The 18130-nt window shown below is 43.0% G+C and overlaps 1 protein-coding gene across 1 annotated transcript in view; it reads right to left on the bottom strand.

Moving 5' to 3' along the window:
* Positions 1-18130, bottom strand: part of LOC112236350 (tumor necrosis factor receptor superfamily member 16-like) — a 56398-nt gene that overhangs the window by 26108 nt on the left and 12160 nt on the right. Inside the window, exon 3 of the mRNA XM_042317176.1 lies at positions 4657-5019. Within this exon, the coding sequence (XP_042173110.1) occupies positions 4657-5019 (363 nt within the window). The remainder of the gene's footprint in view (positions 1-4656; positions 5020-18130) is intronic.

The raw sequence follows: 18130 nt of genomic DNA, 5'->3' as shown, positions 1-18130 counted from the left end.
CATTTGAAATGTCTTTATTCTTTTGGAACTTCTGTGAGTGTAATGTTTACTGTACATTTTTATTGTTTATTTCACTTTTGTTTATTATCTACTTCACTTGCTTTAGCAATGTTAACATATGTTTCACATGCCAATAAAGCCCTTGAATTGAATTGAATTGAGATAGAGAGAGAGGAAAAGGTAGTGAGGAAAACAGAGAAGGGAAGAGAGGACACAATTTCTTACACTTTCATGTCTGGACTAGTTCATGTGACTTTGAATTGGCAAGGTTCTGAACTGGTTCATGTGACTTTGAATTGGGAAGGTTCTGGACTGGTTCATGTGTCTTTGAATTGGGAAGGTTCTGGACTGGTTCATGTGACTATGAATTGGGAAGGTTCTGGACTTGTTCATGTGACTATGAATTGGGAAGGTTCTGGACTTGTTCATGTGACTATGAATTGGGAAGGTTCTGAACTGGTTCATGTGACTTTGAATTGGGAAGGTTCTGAACTGGTTCATGTGACTTTGAATTGGGAAGGTTCTGAACTGGTTCATGTGACTTTGAATTGGGAAGGTTCTGGACTGGTTCATGTGACTATGAATTGGGAAGGTTCTGGACTTGTTCATGTGATTATGAATTGGGAAGGTTCTGGACTTGTTCATGTGACTTTGAATTGGGAAGGTTCTGAACTGGTTCATGTGACTTTGAATTGGGAAGGTTCTGGACTGGTTCATGTGACTATGAATTGGGAAGGTTCTGGACTTGTTCATGTGACTATGAATTGGGAAGGTTCTGGACTTGTTCATGTGACTTTGAATTGGGAAGGTTCTGAACTGGTTCATGTGACTTTGATGAATTCTGGGAAGGTTCTGGACTGGTTCATGTGATTATGAATTGGGAAGGTTCTGGACTTGTTCATGTGACTTTGAATGAATTCTGGGAAGGTTTCTGGACTTGTTCATGTGATTATGAATTGGGAAGGTTCTGGACTTGTTCATTTGATTATGAATTGGGAAGGTTCTGGACTAGTTCATGTGACTTTGAATTGGCAAGGTTCTGAACTGGTTCATGTGACTTTGAATTGGGAAGGTTCTGGACTGGTTCATGTGACTTTGAATTGGGAAGGTTCTGGACTGGTTCATGTGACTATGAATTGGGAAGGTTCTGGACTTGTTCATGTGACTATGAATTGGGAAGGTTCTGGACTTGTTCATGTGACTATGAATTGGGAAGGTTCTGAACTGGTTCATGTGACTTTGAATTGGGAAGGTTCTGAACTGGTTCATGTGACTTTGAATTGGGAAGGTTCTGAACTGGTTCATGTGACTTTGAATTGGGAAGGTTCTGGACTGGTTCATGTGACTATGAATTGGGAAGGTTCTGGACTTGTTCATGTGACTTATGAATTGGGAAGGTTCTGGACTTGTTCATGTGACTTTGAATTGGGAAGGTTCTGAACTGGTTCATGTGACTTTGAATTGGGAAGGTTCTGGACTGGTTCATGTGACTTCTGGACTTGTTCATGTGACTATGAATTGGGAAGGTTCTGGACTTGTTCATGTGACTTTGAATTGGGAAGGTTCTGGACTGGTTCATGTGACTTTGAATTGGGAAGGTTCTGGACTGGTTCATGTGACTATGAATTGGGAAGGTTCTGGACTTGTTCATGTGACTATGAATTGGGAAGGTTCTGGACTTGTTCATGTGACTATGAATTGGGAAGGTTCTGGACTTGTTCATGTGATTATGAATTGGGAAGGTTCTGGACTTGTTCATGTGATTATGAATTGGGAAGGTTCTGGACTGGTTCATGTGATTATGAATTGGGAAGGTTCTGGACTTGTTCATGTGATTATGAATTGGGAAGGTTCTGGACTGGTTCATGTGATTATGAATTGGGAAGGTTCTGGACTTGTTCATGTGATTATGAATTGGGAAGGTTCTGGACTTGTTCATGTGATTATTAATTGGGAAGGTTCTGGACTGGTTCATGTGATTATTAATTGGGAAGGTTCTGGACTGTTTCATGTGATTATGAATTGGGAAGGTTCTGGACTGGTTCATGTGATTATGAATTGGGAAGGTTCTGGACTAATTCATGTGATTATGAATTGGGAAGGTTCTGGACTGGTTCATGTGATTATGAATTGGGAAGGTTCTGGACTAGTTCATGTGATTATGAATTGGGAAGGTTCTGGACTGGTTCATGTGACTATGAATTGGGAAGGTTCTGGACTGGTTCATGTGACTATGAATTGGAAAGGTTCTGGACTGGTTCATGTGATTATGAATTGGGAAGGTTCTGGACTTGTTCATGTGACTATGAATTGGGAAGGTTCTGGACTTGTTCATGTGATTATGAATTGGGAAGGTTCTGGACTGGTTCATGTGAGTATGAATTGGGAAGGTTCTGGACTTGTTCATGTGACTATGAATTGGGAAGGTTCTGGACTGGTTCATGTGATTATGAATTGGGAAGGTTCTGGACTGGTTCATGTGACTATGAATTGGGAAGGTTCTGGACTTGTTCATGTGACTATGAATTGGGAAGGTTCTGGACTGGTTCATGTGATTATGAATTGGGAAAGTTCTGGACTGGTTCATGTGATTATGAATTGGGAAGGTTCTGGACTTGTTCATGTGATTATTAATTGGGATGGTTCTGGACTGGTTCATGTGATTATTAATTGGGAAGGTTCTGGACTGTTTCATGTGATTATGAATTGGGAAGGTTCTGGACTGGTTCATGTGATTATGAATTGGGAAGGTTCTGGACTTGTTCATGTGATTATGAATTGGGAAGGTTCTGGACTTGTTCATGTGATTATTAATTGGGAAGGTTCTGGACTGGTTCATGTGATTATTAATTGGGAAGGTTCTGGACTGTTTCATGTGATTATGAATTGGGAAGGTTCTGGACTGGTTCATGTGATTATGAATTGGGAAGGTTCTGGACTGGTTCATGTGATTATGAATTGGGAAGGTTCTGGACTGGTTCATGTGACTATGAATTGGGAAGGTTCTGGACTGGTTCATGTGACTATGAATTGGGAAGGTTCTGGACTGGTTCATGTGATTATGAATTGGGAAGGTTCTGGACTTGTTCATGTGACTATGAATTGGGAAGGTTCTGGACTTGTTCATGTGATTATGAATTGGGAAGGTTCTGGACTGGTTCATGTGATTATGAATTGGGAAGGTTCTGGACTGGTTCATGTGACTATGAATTGGGAAGGTTCTGGACTTGTTCATGTGACTATGAATTGGTAAGGTTCTGGACTGGTTCATGTGATTATGAATTGGGAAGGTTCTGGACTGGTTCATGTGATTATGAATTGGGAAGGTTCTGGACTTGTTCATGTGATTATTAATTGGGACGGTTCTGGACTGGTTCATGTGATTATGGTGCTGGAACGTGTCCTCTTTTGTCCTCACTACCTTCTACTCTGTCTCTGTCTCTCTCGCTCTTTCGCTCTCTTTCTATCTCTTTCTGTCTGTCTCTCTCTCTCTCTCTCTTCTCTCCATTTTAATCTCCCTCTCTCTGAACAGAGATGTCCCTGATTGATCAGAAGCAGGTGTTTCTGCCTTTTTGAGAACCCAGAAACAGCTGTCAGTTTGCCTCCTATATGACACTTTACTCACTATGTAGTGTACTACTTTTGACCAGGACATGCTACAGGCTCTGGTTAAAAGCAATTCACTATATTGGGAATAGAGTGCCATTTTGGACATAGCCTATGTGTGGGTGAGAGAGTGTTTCCTCCTCTCCTGATCTTTCCTCCTCTTTGGATCTTTTCTCAGTTTGTTTCACAACTAACTGAGAACTTGCAAGAGATGACAGAACATTAAAAGAAGAGCGATTTATGGCCCCATCTGCCTGAAAAGCATCTCCAGCACAGTGCAGCAGGTGTCCCCGGATAACCCACTTGCATTTGCAACATGGCATTTCTGGCCCAGGCAGGATCCAAGCCCAGCACACAAACCTCAGACCAAGTCCCCCAAACCTAACCCAGCCTGTGGAGCCAACACATTACTATAAACCTAACCCAGACTGTGGAGGCAACACATTACTATAAACCTAACCCAGACTGTGGAGGCAACACATTACTATAAACCTAACCCAGTCTGCTACCAAAGCAGGGAGCTCCATATCTTGCAGCCCTAGCAGCAGTGGACCTCCCAGAGGCTGGGCTTATTATTCACTGACATGGCTGATTTCATGCCACATCCACCCTACTGGATTGACAGCTTCCTGGGTATGTGCTCCAGTGCTGCAGCCTGCCCTGTAGTGCATCTGTGTTCACCGTGCCTGCAGAGGGAATACCTGGCCTCTAGTTAGAGCGTTTGGAGAATATGCACTGTCTCTGTGTTGACACTCCACCACTTCTTGACCTCTGTGACCGCTGTTCTGTTTTTTCTGCAGTCTGACAATTTGGCCTGCATGGCCCTCTGACCCTGACTGTAGAACAGACACATGTGGAAGTCACCCCTGTTGACCTCCTAAATTCACATGAGAAAGAAAACATTGTGATAGAGACATACAGGCCTTTACTATACGACCCTGATAGGACAGGAGGGCAAAGATTACCATAAGTTCCCAGACGTTACTGCTACTGGCTAGTGTGCAGGTTGTGTGTGTGTATGTTGCTGTGAGTGTGCGTTGGTTCTCTTACTATGGCAGAAGGAGTCGCTGACGGGGGTGCAGGCGCTCAGCTCCACCTCGATGCCCTCATCACATATGGTGCAGGGCAGGCAGGGGTCCAGGGAGCTGTCCCGGTCAGAGTAGGTGTCGTCTATACAGTCCTCACACACCGTGTCGTGGTTGTGCTCGCAGTGTGCCAACACGCCCTGGCCCGCCGAGCACACCGTGCAGGGCTCACAGCGCCCAGACACCTCATTCAGGTAGTAGTTGTAGTCACACACGCAGATGGCATTGTTGGAGTCAGTGCAGGGCGTCTGCATGCGCATCAGACCTGTACACATGGTGCAGGGGATACAGGTGTCTATGTGGCTGTAGGTCTCTGAGTAGGTCTCACCTGGAGGAGAAGAAAGAAGAGGGGGATAGAGAACAATGAGGGGAGGATGAGACAGAGGGGAGAGGGGGATGGAGGGAGGAGAGAGAGAGACAGTCAGTCTAATGACATGAATCATGTTTACTGCTGCTGTATTCATCGAGAGGGGGACACACAGTGATCCAGTGGGCTCTGGATGATTAGTGTTCTGAGACATGAAAGGTGCTCTTGTTAAGGAAGGAGTCTGAAGCCCGCCGCGCTCATTACTAGATTGATCTCTGTGTGGACTGTACCGACTATACTGTAATGATATAGCTCTCTACTGGTCTGAACAGACGATGAGATGGCCTCTATTCAAAGTTAATCAAGCTGGGTTTGGCACAAATGATCACTGATTATTTGATGCTTGGCAACTCTTCGTCATTTTTTTAAAACTCTGTTTATTAAGTTTTACACACACACAGACAAGACAAAGCAATATAAATAATATACTCAACTAGAAAAAAAATACAAATAAAAATACAAATAAAAAAATGGCTTTAAAGATACCATACTTTAGACAAGTTAAACACACCAGGCAGAAGGCTACAGAGGTTAAAGGGCAATCTATAGTACAGGGACAGAGCAAACACCTCACCATTGTTCCTGTAAACAGTCAAGGGATAAGGGTGGAGAAATGCAACCACTCACAGAGAGTCATGGCCACAGACCGACCATCCACTGGATCAAAAAAAAGTTTACAATGCTTTAAAATTTAAAAATAAATAAAAAATAGAATGATTATTCATGTAGGCGTGAACAAAATGTAAAAATAACTGGGAAAAACAAGCTCACACTTCAGTCTCTGCCCGGGCAAGATGAACAAGGCATCTGCGGATCATAATCAATAAGCACATGGACCTTAATGCCCTCCCCACCAAAAACACAGAGAGAAGCTCCTCCAACCCTTAAGTCACAGACTTATTTTAATATTAATTGGAATGCCATCAGAGGATGGACTGTTTAAAGTAAGACCGGAATGGAGCCCAAGCCTCATCAAACAGTTTGGGGTTCCCACGTGAATTGAATTGCATTTTTTCTAGTTTCAGAGAGCACAACACATCCCTCACCCAATATTTATAAGATGGGGGAGCTGCCATCTTCCAGTTCTGTAGTATTAGCCGTCTAGCTAAAAGAGTTGTATAAGCAACAGTGTCCGACTGGATTCTTGATAGGGGGGTACCCATGGGCAGTACTCCAAAAAGGGCTGTAAGGGGAGACGGATCTATAACAGTGTCATATATATCAGAGAAACATTTAAATATTCATTCCCAGAAACCTGACAGTTTATGACAGCCCCAAAACATATGCAACAGAGTGGCTGGTTCCACTTTACATCTGACACAGGAAGGATCCAAATCAGAGAATATTCTTCCAAGTTTGGCCCCCGACCAGTGGATACGGTGAACCACCTTGAATTGAATGAGGCTGTGTCTAGTGCTAAAAGAGGACGAGTGCACCCTGTGCAGCACAGATTCCCAGGCGTCTTCCCCAAGTTCCTCCCCCAAATCCTTTTCCCATCGAGTCTATAAAGGCACCAAAGAAGGGTTCTGTAAGTCATGAATGATTGCATATACATCTGAAATTGCGCCCCTAGGAAGCTTGTTCAGCTCCAAGATGCTCTCTATAGCTGTATTCGCAGGCCTATTGGGAAATCCAGGTGTGTTAGCTCTGACAAAGTTTCTAGTCTGGAGATAGCGGAAAAAGTGGGAATGGGGAGATTGAACTTTTCCTGCAGCTGAGAAAAAGAGGCAAATGTAGCATCAAAGAATAATTGGGCTAGCGAGGAGAGGCCTAGTGAGTGCCAAATGCCAAAAGCCCCATCATTCAAAGATGGAGGAAATAAAATGTTCTGATTGATTGGGCCTGATAGAGAAAAGCCTCGGAGGCTAAAGGCTAAACGGAACTGATTCCAAATTTTAAGAGACTGCTTTACAATTGGGTTGACACACCTTTTGCCTAGGGACACTGGGAGAGACGAGCACAGCACAGAGGAAAGTGCTGCAGGTTTACACGATTCAGACTCCATCTGGACCCAGAGTGGTCTAGGGCCAGTAGGATCAGTCTGCAGCCAGTACAGAATGGCTCTGAAATTCGCAGCCCAGTAGTATGTCTGAAAATTTGGTAGAGCTAAACCCCCCAATGACCTAGGCTTCTGTAAATGTTTTCTACCAATCCGTGGTACCTTGCCATCCCAAATAAAATGCATGAATGTTTGATCCAGTGAAATAAAAAAAGATTTTGGAATAAAAATGGGTAAACATTGAAATAAATATAAATATTTGGGCAACACATTAATTTTAATGACATTAATCCTTCCGATAAGAGAAAGGGGTAGCGAATTCCAAAAAGTAAAAGATTGTTTCAATCTGTCTGCTAGAGCAACAAAGTTTTCCTGAAACAAATTTGAATATTTCCTTGTCACTTTTACTCCCAAGTAAGTGAATTGATCCCGGACAATCCTAAACTGAGAACTTGTAAAAGAGCACTTTAAAGCAGCCTTGTTTACCGGAAAAAGCTCACTCTTGCCTAGATTCAGCTTGTACCCTGAGATTGATCCAAACTTTTTAAGAACAGATAGGGCACGTGGCAATGAGGTATCGGGGTTGGAGATAAACAAAAGGAGGTCGTCAGCATATAGCGAGACTTTCTGCTCCCAGCCCGCCCTGATTATGCCTTGAATGGCATCATTAGAGCGTAGTGCAATGGCGAGAGGTTCGATTGCCAAAGAGAACAACAAGGGGGAGAGTGGGCAACCCTGTCTGGATCCGCGGTGCAAGGGAAAATAGTCAGAGGACAAGTTATTAGTCCGTACCGAAGCCATGGGGGAAAAATAAAGAATCTTTTTCCACGCAATGAATTTGGGGCCAAAGCCAAATCTATAAAGGGCAGCTGTTAGGTAATCCCACTCAACGCGGTCAAACGCTTTTTCGGCATCAAGTGAGACCACCACCTCCGGGTCCTCCGACGCTGGGGAGTACAGTATATTCATAAGGCGCCTAATATTAAAAAATAAATGCCTATTTCTCACAAAGCCAGTCTGGTCAGAGTGTATTAGTTGGTGCAATCACAGTTTAAAAGCGAGATTGGGCGATAGGATCCACATTCCAGGGGGTCTTTGTTTTTCTTTAGTAGTAATGAAATTGAAGCCTGATAAAGACTAGGCGGTAGCTTTGAAGTATTAAGGCATTGCAAATAGTCAAGACAAGAATGGGCAAAGCAGACCAGAAAACGTCCTGTAAAATTCGGTTGGAAAACCGTCCGGACCCGGTGATTTACCACTTTTCATTGAGGGCACTGCTGTTGCAATCTCTTCAAGCGTAAATTCTTCTTCTAGATAGTCATGGGAGTCTGTATCAATTGAAGGCATATTCAAGCCATTAAAGAAGGAGTCAATCAGCAAAGGGTCTTGAGGGGATTCAGAGGTGTATAGCGCAGAGTAAAATTGTTTAAATTGATCATTGATCTCTTTATGGATAACTGTGGTGGCACCAGACGGGGTCCTTATTTGTGGGATTAAACGTGAGGCCTCAGATTTACGGATCTGATGCGCAAGGAGTTTACTGGCCTTGTCACCTTGTTCATAGACTTTGTATCGAGCTCGCAAGAGTAACTGTTCAGCTTGCCTGGTAGAAAGCTCATCAAATTCAGATTGGAGTAGTTGGCGCTCTTTATGCAGATCAGAGGAAGGATCCGTAGCATACTTCTCATCCAATGTGGCTATGGACTCGCTCAGGTCCCGAAGTCGCTGGGAGCAAACTCTGTTTTAGTTGGCTGTATAAGAAATAATTTGGCCACGTAGGTATGCTTTGAGAGACTCCCATATGGTAGAGCAGGACATACCTGGTGTTGAATTAGTTTCTAGGAATAAGGTGATTTCAGAAGAAATGAAATTGAAAAACTCCTTATCTGAGAGTAAAATGGGGTTGAGACGCCATTGATAACACATAGGAGGTCGCTGGGGAAACTCTAGTTCAAACACTAATGGTGAATGGTCAGAGATAACAATACTCTCATAAGTACACTGCCGAAGGTTAGGCAGAAGTTTTTTGTCCAAAAATAAATAATCAATCCGGGAGTATGTTTGATGAACATGAGAATAAAAGGAATACTGTCTATCTGTAGGATGTAGGAAACGCCAGGCCTCAAACATAGCATATTTCTGAAGAAAGGATTGAATAAGTAGGGCACATTTAGATGGGCCTGTATTTGTTTGTGAGGACTTGTCAAGAACTGGGGACATTTTACAGTTGAAATCCCCCCCTAAAATCAACAAATGAGAATCTAAATTGGGAATAGCAGACAGAAAGGAAGAAATGAAACTTGTGTCATCCCAATTGGGAGCATAAACACTAGCCAAAACAAGAGGGGTAGAAAACAGTTCACCGGTTACTATGACGTATCGTCCCTTAGGATCAGCAATAACCTCAGAAGCTACAAAGGGAGTAGCTTTATCAACCAGAATAGCAGCACCTCTTGATTTACTATGAAAGTTTGAGTGGAACACTTGACCAACCCAGTCCTTACGCATCCTAAAATGCTCACCAGTCCTCAAGTGAGTCTCTTGTAGAAATGCAATATTTGCATTCAAACCCTTTAAGTGTGTCAACACCCTCTTACGCTTCACCGGGTTGTTAACCCCTTTGGTATTCCAAGAAATGTACTTGATCGCATTATTTCGGCCCCTCTGGGCATTCCCGTTATTCAACCCTGTCATTAGAGCATAGAATGGAAAAGCAATGAGCGCCCAAAACCCCCAGAATAACTTGTCTCAGAGTAATAATGTACGGTGGTAAATGTTTGGAAAAAGTACAGGAAAAAAAAGAAAAAAAAACTAAAAAGACAGAATGACAACATTAGAACTGAACAATTCAACCTGCCCCCCCACCCCCTCCCCCCATCCCAGACAATACCTCCCCAAACGAGGTACAAGCCTAAATAGAACATGTTCTCTTCGCACAGTATGTCTGTGAGAGTGCGGTCTTAAACCTAAACCCACAGTCCCGCTCTTTAAAGTCGCGTTTTGTTAGTGGATCAAGCAGCAAAAAGAAAGATTTGTATGGTTTTTATTTTTTTTATTTTTAAAAGGCAAATCCCTTGTGCAAACGGAATGACAAAAGCACCACCTGTAGATGTATATAATTGTATTCCCAGTCTTATAACAGGCATTGAGAGAGAAAATAAATAAAATGTATAAAGGCTCTCAGCCAAAAATCTAATTTGAAGTAAGGAAATCGTAGTAAGACAATCAAAAATAATAGTAATTATAATAGTAGTCTAGTTGACGCTGAGACAGCTTACAACCAATACCAAAAAACTACGTGAACGTTTGCTGGGCATAAATGACGCTCAAAACTTTTAAAATTAAAGTGGGGCCCCAAAAACCGTGTAGCCTTGGGAGACATTTACTGTTTACTGGGTCAATGCAAACGGATGCAGTAAACAAATAACCAAAAATATTTTGAGTCACTGAGACAATGTGTAAACTAAATAGGTGAGCGAGATAAGGCACGCACACTAGATGATCAAAACATTAGATCACATCAAATAAGCCTGAATAGTTTCACCAACTATACAAGACTAGCCTGTTATATCTAAACATAATTTTACCACAGGTGGGTTACTTACTATCCAGAGTTCGCAAGCAACAGTTGCTGAATTGTGAGCATATTCAAGACTTCTTGATGTGACGTTGAATGTGAGCCATAGCCTCATCCGGAGATTCAAATGTGTAGTCTTTACCCTCATGAGATATCCATAAACGGGCCGGGAATCGCAGTCCATACTTCACACTTGGATGGTCCCGAAGTACTCGTTTGGCCTGTCCGAAAGCTGCGCGCTGCCTGGAAACAGTGGGAGAGTAGTCCTGGTAGATGGAGAAGCTCTGTCCTTGAAAGCTCAGAGTGGTATTGCGGGCTCGTCTGAGGATCTCCATCTTCTCATGAAAAAAGTGCACTCAAAGAATTATGTCATGGGGCCTCTTCCCATCCCGGGGCTTTGGGCGCAGCGACCGGTGGGCTCGATCAATCAGGGGCCTTTCATCTAAGGCAAGAACATCCTTCAGCAGCCCCCTGAAACGAAATCCGTGGCGCGATGCATTTCCGCTGACTCTGGGACCGATACAAGTCTCAGATTATTGCAGCGAGAGAATCCCTCTAAACTCACACAGCTCTCCTTCACCTTTTTCAAATCCGCAGCTAGGCGTTTAACTTCAGCCTCCAGGGATGTAGTTAAATCGGAGACATTAGTAGCGGAGGTCTCCAGTGCTGCAATCGTTGTAGTGTGTGACGCAGTTGTTGTTTTGAGTAATGTGATTGCTGGCACAGTCTCGTTCCGCAGGATGGTTAAATCTGCTTTTAAAGTATCAAAAACCTCCTGTATTCTGGCCTCAATCATAGCAACCACCTGTGTTTTCATTTCAACTATCTCAGAGCGTAGTAGTTTGATGGCCTCGAGAATGTTCATTTCAGCGCCGCCGGGCCAAGCCGTGCCCCCGGGTAAAGTGTGCGTCCCCGGGCCCTCAGACTCAGGTGATGAGAGCGGGTCTTGTAGGCCGGGTTTTCTCAAAGTCATGCTTTTGGCCTTATGCTTGGTCGACATGCTGACATTCGGAAGCAAAGTAGTCTTGTTTTTTATGGAAAGGGATCACCAAATTAATATTTGAAAATAAATACGGTTCTGCTGCAGAAGTCACATAAACTTTAAGAATACCACGGGAGCAAACGGAAAACACGTCAGTCGCACATGGCGTCCCCTACCATCCCCCTCTTCGTAATTTTAAAGTATGTTTCAAGCTATTTCTGAAAAGAATACATACGTCTAACAATATTGATATGTATAAACGTAGCGCACGCCATACGCATGTTTCCCATTGTAAATCAGACTTGTCATGAAACTGTGTGTGTGTGTGAACAAGCATTTTAACTCTGCCAAGAAAGCACCCTCCATTCACCTGACTATAACACCCTTCAAAACACTTTATTTGTTTTATGATGTGGAACTATTGGAATTAGACCAGGGGACGGCAGTTTCTCAAAGAAAGAGCAATGGCCAATTTGATCACATTTCTGTAGAGGTGTGGGCAGAATGTTTTAGTCTTTTACAGTGACTTTTTCAAACTAAACATGCATGCTGTGTCACGCCCTGACCTCAGAGAGCCTTTTTATGTCTCTATTTGGTTAAGTCAGGTTGTGATTTGGGTGGGCATTCTAGTTTTCTATTTATTTTTTGGCCAGGTAGGGTTCCCAATCAGAGGCAGCTGTCTATCGCTGTCTCTGTTTGGGAATCATACGTAGGCAGCCTGTTTTCCACCCTAGTTTGTGGGATCTTGTTTTTGCATAGTTGCTGTGGAGCCTGCAGAAATTTACGTTAGTTTGTATTTTGTTGTTTTTTGGTGACATTTGAAAATAAAGTAAAATGTACGCCTAGCACGCTGCACCTTGGCCTCCTTCTAACGACAGATGTAACATGCTGCCTATACCGAGTGCCAAACAATTTATTGATTGTATATTCAAAAATGTTTTAATTAAAATGCAACAGCCCACACTGCTTTGCAAAAGACTAATTGTTTTGTTTATCAATAGATTATTGTGATTCTTCAGTATCTCCTGCCTTGGGTCTCTGAGATGTCGCGCTCCTATTGCACAGCAATACTGTAGACTAAACCCATACTGGCAAGTCTTTTACACAAGCTACCGATATATTTACTGTGTAGGAAGAATGTATTAATCTTTTTCAGTAATTTATGCTGTATCTGGCTGTAAAGGACAGTAATTTATGCTGTTTCTGGCTGTAAAGGACACTAATTTATGCTGTATCTGGCTGTAAAGGACAGTAATTTATGCTGTATCTGGCTGTAAAGGGCAGTAATTTATGCTGTATCTGGCTGTAAAGGACAGTAATTTATGCTGTATCTGGCTGTAAAGGACAGTAATTTATGCTGTATCTGGCTGTAAAGGGCAGTAATTTATGCTGTATCTGGCTGTAAAGGACAATAATTTATGCTGTATCTGGCTGTAAAGGACAGTAATTTATGCTGTATCTGGCTGTAAAGGACAGTAATTTATGCTGTATCTGGCTGTAAAGGACAGTAATTTATGCTGTATCTGGCTGTAAAGGACAGTAATTTATGCTGTATCTGGCTGTAAAGGACAGTAATTTATGCTGTATCTGGCTGTAAAGGACAGTAATTTATGCTGTATCTGGCTGTAAAGGACAGTAATTTATGCTGTATTAATTTATGCTGTATCTGGCTGTAAAGGACAATAATTTATGCTGTATCTGGCTGTAAAGGGCAGTAATTTATGCTGTATCTGGCTGTAAAGGACAGTAATTTATGCTGTATCTGGCTGTAAAGGACAATAATTTATGCTGTATCTGGCTGTAAAGGACAATAATTTATGCTGTATCTGGCTGTAAAGGGCAGTAATTTATGCTGTATCTGGCTGTAAAGGACAATAATTTATGCTGTATCTGGCTGTAAAGGACAATAATTTATGCTGTATCTGGCTGTAAAGGACAGTAATTTATGCTGTATCTGGCTGTAAAGGGCAGTAATTTATGCTGTATCTGGCTGTAAAGGACAGTAATTTATGCTGTATCTGGCTGTAAAGGACAGTAATTTATGCTGTATCTGGCTGTATGTAAAGGACAGTAATTTATGCTGTATCTGGCTGTAAAGGACAGTAATTTATGCTGTATCTTATTTATGCTGTATCTGGCTGTAAAGGACAGTAATTTATGCTGTATCTGGCTGTAAAGGACAGTAATTTATGCTGTATCTGGCTGTAAAGGACAAATTTATGCAGTATTGGCTGTAAAGGACAGTAATTTATGTGTATCTGGCTGTAAAGGACAATAATTTATGCTGTATCTGGCTGTAAAGGGCAGTAATTTATGCTCCATCTGGCTGTAAACAACAGTAATTTATGCTGTATCTGGCTGTAAAGGACAATCATTTATCCTGTATCTGGCTGTAAAGGACAGTAATTTATGCTGTATCTGGCTGTAAAGGGCACTAATTTATGCTGTACCTGGCTGTAAAGGACAGTAATTTATGCTGTATCTGGCTGTAAAGGACAATAATTTATGCTGTATCTGGCTGTAAAGGACAATAATTTATGCTGTATCTGGCTGTAAAGGACACTAATTTATGCTGTATCTGGCTGTAAAGGACAGCATTTATGCTAATTTATAAAGGACTAATTTATGCTGTATCTGGCTGTAAAATTTATGCTGTATCTGGCTGTAAAGGGCAGTAATTTATGCTGTATCTGGCTGTAAAGGACAGTAATTTATGCTGTATCTGGCTGTAAAGGACAATCATTTATCCTGTATCTGGCTGTAAAGGACAGTAATTTATGCTGTATCTGGCTGTAAAGGGCACTGTATCTGGCTGTAATTTTTATGCTGTATCTGGCTGTAAAGGGCACTAATTTATGCTGTACCTGGCTGTAAAGGACAGTAATTTATGCTGTATCTGGCTGTAAAGGACAATAATTTATGCTGTATCTGGCTGTAAAGGACAATAATTTATGCTGTATCTGGCTGTAAAGGACTGTGACACTTTCTGACAGAGAAAACAGTGGCCAATTGTTGTGGACTTGTCAACAATGTTTTGATTTCAAGTACAAAAATAAAACACATTGAGTTTCGTTGTTCTCACTAACAGCAAATGGTTGCATCTTGTTATTATGTTTTTATGAATAAGCGTGTCCTCATATCCCCCATTTGCACAACATACTTACTTGCCTGCTTGCAATACAATACTACAACTAACAGAAAATGTGCGTGGAGGAAAACACATCCTCAAGCGAAGTTCACTTTTTATAAATTACTACTTTTGCGCCCAAACTGGCGCACGCATGTTTTGTGGTATATTTTGTAGCTACGCAATGTTTATAAAGGAGGCCCCTGATGACTATTTGCTGAGACAGTTGTAGTTGTCTTTATGAAGTTCCATTAGTAGAATGTGCTCTTCAGGAATGTTGGTGTTAGAAGTTGAGCCATGAAGGTGTTGACCCCAAACTGGGTTATTCTCATGCTGAGAGTTCTTAGCGGTACAAAGTCATCCATTAATATTGCATGTTCTTATAGAATTTTTTCAGATATAATTGGAACCCTGCTGAATTATTCATAGAGTCTGTTATTTTCGTGGCTGTAGGAGATGAGAGTGACGTTTGGCGGGAGAGGAGGAGAGGGAGGAGAGGAGAGGATAAGAGAGGAGAGGATAAGAGAGGAGGAGACGGTGGAGAGGAGGAGGAGAGGATAAGAGAAGAGAGGAGGAGAGGATAAGAGAAGAGGAGACGGTGGAGAGGAGGGGCAGGCTGGTTTGAATAAAAGAACACCGGGTTCCCCACTGGATATAGGGTTCCCCAAATCCCTCTGTACTCCTGTGTGATGCTCTTCTAAATTGGGAACAGGAGAGAGGAGGCATCTTCTGGAATCTATTCAATGTAGAGCTTAAGAGGCTTCCCTTGCTATTAGAAACAGCAAGTGATGCATGTTTTTGTGTGTGTGTGTGTGTGTGTGTGTGTGTGTGTGTGTGTGTGTGTGTGTGTGTGTGTGTGTGTGTGTGTGTGTGTGTGTGTGTGTGTGTGTGTGTGTGTGTGTGTGTGTGTGTGTGTGTCTGTCTGTGTGCACGTGTCTGTGTGTGCACGTGTCTGTGTCAGCAGTGAGAAGTGTTGGATGGCAGTTGTTGTGTTCAGTAAGAGAGAGAGAGCGTATTGCTGGTGTGAAAAGCCCTGCAGCATTGTCCCAGCACTTGCCTTGCCTTGTAAGCTCCTCCAGCATGTAAACACAAGCACAGGCTGAGCCTAATATCTCTAACACCTTGTAAACAGCAGCACAGCTTACTACCTGACAACACAGGGTGTCATCTCCCTTACTTTAAACACACTGGAAACAGAGAATGTCTGGCTAGAGGTAGCAGAGCAGCTCTGACATTGACTGAGTGAGTGGGGCCTTCGATCTGGTGGATAAATAACTGACCTTAGGGTAAATAATGATTTGAAGTAGGACTCAGAGCCTTTGTTTTCTTTTCAGCCAGGCTTGACGGTTCAACCTTTCCTCAACCTCCCCAATTATCCTGCAGTGCAACAGGCCTCTACCTAATTTTAGCTTGCATGCATAAATCTCTATGCAGTCATTGTATATAAACATGTCTACATGTGACTGTATGCTCCAGAACCGTGCACATGAGAGAGAGAGAGATAAAGAGTTACCATGCCTGAGACCGTGCAGAGCATTAAGGTTAGCAACATCTTTCCTCTCCTCCTGAATATGATCCTCATGGTTCCTGTCAACCTGACCACCCTCCTCTATATTTCTAGCAGTATGATCCTCATGGTTCCTGTCAACCTGACCACCCTCCTCTATATATCTAGCAGTATGATCCTCATGGTTCCTGTCAACCTGACCACCCTCCTCTAGATATCTAGCAGTATGATCCTCATGGTTCCTGTCAACCTGACCACCCTCCTCTAGATATCTAGCAGTATGATCCTCATGGTTCCTGTCAACCTGACCACCCTCCTCTAGATATCTAGCAGTACGATCCTCATGGTTCCTCTCAACCTGACCGCCCTCCTCTAAATATCTAGCAGTATGATCCTCGTGGTTCCTCTCAACCTGACCACCCTCCTCTAGATATCTAGCAGTATGATCCTCATGGTTCCTGTCAACCAGACCACCCTCCTCTAGATATCTAGCAGTATGATCCTCATGGTTCCTGTCAACCTGACCACCCTCCTCTAGATATCTAGCAGTATGATCCTCATGGTTCCTGTCAACCAGACCACTCTCCTCTAGATATCTAGCAGTATGATCCTCATGGTTCCTGTCAACCTGACCACCCTCCTCTAGATATCTAGCAGTATGATCCTCATGGTTCCTGTCAACCAGACCACCCTCCTCTAGATATCTAGCAGTATGATCCTCATGGTTCCTGTCAACCTGACCACCCTCCTCTAGATATCTAGCAGTATGATCCTCATGGTTCCTCTCAACCTGACCACCCTCCTCTAGATATCTAGCAGTATGATCCTCATGGTTCCTGTCAACCTGACCACCCTCCTCTAGATATCTAGCAGTATGATCCTCATGGTTCCTCTCAACCTGACCACCCTCCTCTAGATATCTAGCAGTATGATCCTCATGGTTCCTCTCAACCTGACCACCCTCCTCTAGATATCTAGCAGTATGATCCTCATGGTTCCTCTCAACCTGACCACCCTCCTCTAGATATCTAGCAGTATGATCCTCATGGTTCCTCTCAACCTGACCACCCTCCTCTAGATATCTAGCAGTATGATCCTCATGGTTCCTGTCAACCTGACCACCCTCCTCTAGATATCTAGCAGTATGATCCTCATGGTTCCTCTCAACCTGACCACCCTCCTCTAGATATCTAGCAGTATGATCCTCATGGTTCCTCTCAACCTGACCACCCTCCTCTAGATATCTAGCAGTATGATCCTCATGGTTCCTCTCAACCTGACCACCCTCCTCTAGATATCTAGCAGTATGATCCTCATGGTTCCTCTCAACCTGACCACCCTCCTCTAGATATCTAGCAGTATGATCCTCATGGTTCCTCTCAACCTGACCACCCTCCTCTAGATATCTAGCAGTATGATCCTCATGGTTCCTCTCAACCTGACCACCCTCCCTCTATATATCTAGCAGTATGATCCTCATGGTTCCTGTCAACCTGACCACCCTCCTCTAGATATCTAGCAGTATGATCCTCATGGTTCCTCTCAACCTGACCACCCTCCTCTAGATATCTAGCAGTATGATCCTCATGGTTCCTCTCAACCTGACCACCCTCCTCTAGATATCTAGCAGTATGATCCTCATGGTTCCTGTCAACCTGACCACCCTCCTCTAGATATCTAGCAGTATGATCCTCATGCTTCCTCTCAACCTGACCGCCCTCCTCTAAATATCTAGCAGTATGATCCTCGTGGTTCCTCTCAACCTGACCACCCTCTTCTAGATATCTAGCAGTATGATCCTCATGGTTCCTGTCAACCTGACCACCCTCCTCTATATATCTAGCAGTATGATACTCCTGGTTCCTGTCAACCTGACCACC

Source organism: Oncorhynchus tshawytscha, unplaced genomic scaffold (genome assembly GCF_018296145.1).
Source record: "Oncorhynchus tshawytscha isolate Ot180627B unplaced genomic scaffold, Otsh_v2.0 Un_contig_2487_pilon_pilon, whole genome shotgun sequence".
Lineage (NCBI taxonomy): Eukaryota > Metazoa > Chordata > Actinopteri > Salmoniformes > Salmonidae > Oncorhynchus > Oncorhynchus tshawytscha.
The sequence above is the reverse complement of the archived record's forward strand: the minus strand, read 5'-3'. Positions and strand labels throughout refer to the sequence as shown.